This window comes from Sinocyclocheilus anshuiensis, unplaced genomic scaffold, assembly GCF_001515605.1.
Source record: "Sinocyclocheilus anshuiensis isolate Anshui unplaced genomic scaffold, SAMN03320099.WGS_v1.1 scaffold103, whole genome shotgun sequence".
NCBI classification, from domain to species: domain Eukaryota; kingdom Metazoa; phylum Chordata; class Actinopteri; order Cypriniformes; family Cyprinidae; genus Sinocyclocheilus; species Sinocyclocheilus anshuiensis.
This window is the reverse complement of record NW_015548201.1, coordinates 1,420,015-1,422,661: the sequence shown is the minus strand read 5'-3', so window position 1 is coordinate 1,422,661 and position 2,647 is coordinate 1,420,015. Positions and strand designations below refer to the sequence as shown.

General features: G+C 33.8%; 1 protein-coding gene across 1 annotated transcript in view; it reads left to right on the top strand.

Annotated features, from left to right (window-relative positions):
* Positions 1–2,647, top strand: part of LOC107653306 (nuclear factor NF-kappa-B p105 subunit-like) — a gene marked incomplete at its 5' end in the record, with an annotated part of 18,555 nt that overhangs the window by 8,853 nt on the left and 7,055 nt on the right. The window contains 4 exons of the mRNA XM_016439984.1: positions 82–251; positions 1,232–1,334; positions 1,629–1,777; positions 1,880–1,940. Of these exons, the coding sequence (XP_016295470.1) occupies positions 82–251; positions 1,232–1,334; positions 1,629–1,777; positions 1,880–1,940 (483 nt within the window). The remainder of the gene's footprint in view (positions 1–81; positions 252–1,231; positions 1,335–1,628; positions 1,778–1,879; positions 1,941–2,647) is intronic.

Below are 2,647 nucleotides of genomic sequence, written 5' to 3'. Positions count from 1 at the left end.
TATGTGTGTATGTGTGTATGTGTGTATGTATGTATGTATGTATGTGTGTGTGTGTGTGTGTGTGTGTGTGTGTGTGTTCAGGTCTCTGTCCGCTTCACCTGGCTGTACAAGCAAACAGTTTGAGTTGTGTGCGAGCCCTGCTGGATGACGGGGCAGATGTGGATGTTCAGGAGATCACGTGTGGCCACACAGCACTTCACCTGGCCACAGAGCTGGGAAACCTTTCCCTTGCCGGCTGCCTCCTGCTGGAGGTACAGTGATGGGTTTGAAGGATGTTGCTTTAGTGAATACTGCATATTCCTAATATTGTAAAGTTTTGCTCTACATACTCTTAACCTTTGCATTTTCCCCCCATGAAGCCCACCTATAATGTTAATCAATACATTATTATCATAATTTAATCTTTCATGATTTTTTACACATTCTCACTAACTCTAATTCTGTTAGAATTAAAAAGTTTAATTTTTATTTTGCTGCTAAAAAACTATTATAGCTAATCTTGTTTCATGTGAAATGAGTAATAAGAAATGAGAAATGAGTCAGTGTTTACACTGTTGTTTTTTGTAATAAGGCTCTTATGCTCACCCAGGCTGCATTTATGTGATCAAAAATACAGTAAAAACAGTAATATTGTGAAATAATATTACAATTTAAAATAACTGTTTTCTATTTTAATATATTTTAGAATGTAATTTATTCCTGTGACGTAAAGCTGAATTTTCAGCATCACTGCTCCAGTCTTCAGTGTCACACGACTCTTTAGAAATCATTCTAATATGCTGATTTGCTCAGGAAACATTTATTCTTATTATCAGTTTAGAAAACTGCTGTGCTGCTTAATATTTTTGTGGAAAATATGGTAGATTTTTTCAGTAATTTTTGATGAATAGAAAATTCCTATGATTTGAAATGAAACATTTTTGTAACATTATGTCTTTACTATCACTTTTGATCAGTTTAATGCATCCTTGCTAAATAAAAGCATTAATTTCTTTAGAAAATGCTGAAATAATGTGCTTATGAAGTTATTAATCGTAATTATCTCTTAATGAATGAACTGACCTTAACTGAAAAATTGACTTTGTTATTGTCCTCTTGCATTATTGACAAACTATTTTCCTGTTTGTGTCAAAGCAGCTTTACAGTGTCAATCTGTATTTTATAAAGCGCTATACAAATAAAGGTGACTTGACTTGAATGACACTCTGTGTGTAACATTTTGTCTATGCAGGGTAATGCATATGTAGACAGCGTCACCTATAATGGTTCAACTCCTCTGCACATTGCTGCAGGACGTGATTCAACCAAACTGTGCGCGCTCCTGATGGCTGCAGGTGAGGAAGTGTGTATTTATTACAGGTGTCACTAGTGAGAGTTGTCGTGCTGAAAAATGTATGACTAACATGACATGTCTACAAATAACTGTCTGTAACATCCTGTCCTGCTGTCATCAGTGTTCTGCTTATATCTCTGGTAGAATTAGCCAAAAGCAACTTTTTTTATCATTTATTGAAGAAGATAAATAATCACTCATCCCAAGTAATAATTAGTACTTTTGTGACCATATACATTGGATTAAATTACTTTGACATGAGGTTACCAATTAGTGTTGTGTACCTTGCTTTTAGGAGCAGATCCTCATAAAGAAAACTTTGAACCACTGTTCTTCAAAGAAGATGAGTTGTGTGGTACATGTGAGGAGGAGGAGGAGGAGGAGGAGGAAGATGAAGGCTATATTCCTGGGACAACCCCTCTGAACATGGCAACCTCCCCAGAGGTGGCATAGAGAGTCATATCTTTGGATAATTGTTGTATTATGTAATGTAATTGTATTACAGGTTGCCAGTGGTTCTGTATGTAATGTAATGCATGTTTTCAGGTGTATGATATTCTTAATGGAGAAGAGTATCAGCTCACCACCACTGTTGTTCCACCACAAGGTATGAACACTGAGATGAATATAAACTACCATTCAAAAGTTAGGGGTCAGTTATGTATGTATGTATGTATTTATTTATCTATGGAAAGACTTACAAATACTTTTATTCAGCAAGAACACATTAAATTAATCAAAAATGACAGTAAAGGCTATAATGTTACAAAAGATTTCCATTTCAAATTAATGCTGACTTTTAAACTTAAAAAAAAAAAGAATCCTAAAAATATCATCAGTTTCCACAAAAATATTAAGCCACACAAATGTTTTCAAATTTGTATAATTAAAAATAAATGTTTCTTGAGCACCAAATCAGCATATTAGAATGATCATTTGACACTGAAGACTGGAGTGATGGCTACTGAAAATTCAGCTTTGCCATCAAAGAAATAAATGACATCATAAAATATAGTAAAATGGAAAACAGTTATTTAAATCATAATAATATTTCATTATATTACTGTTTTTTTTTTTTTTATCAAATAAATGCAGACTTGCTGAGCACAAGAGACTTCTTTCAGAACGTTAAAAAAAAACCTTACTGACCCAGACCTTTTGAATGGTAGTGTTGTAGGCTCTACAAAAAAGTATTTTGGTAACATTTATCCTTCGGGTTTTTTTTGTTTGTTTTTTTTTTGTATTGTTCAGGGTTTCCACATTCACAAAAAACCTGGAAATATCGGGGAATTTTAAAATGGTGTTTTCTAGGCC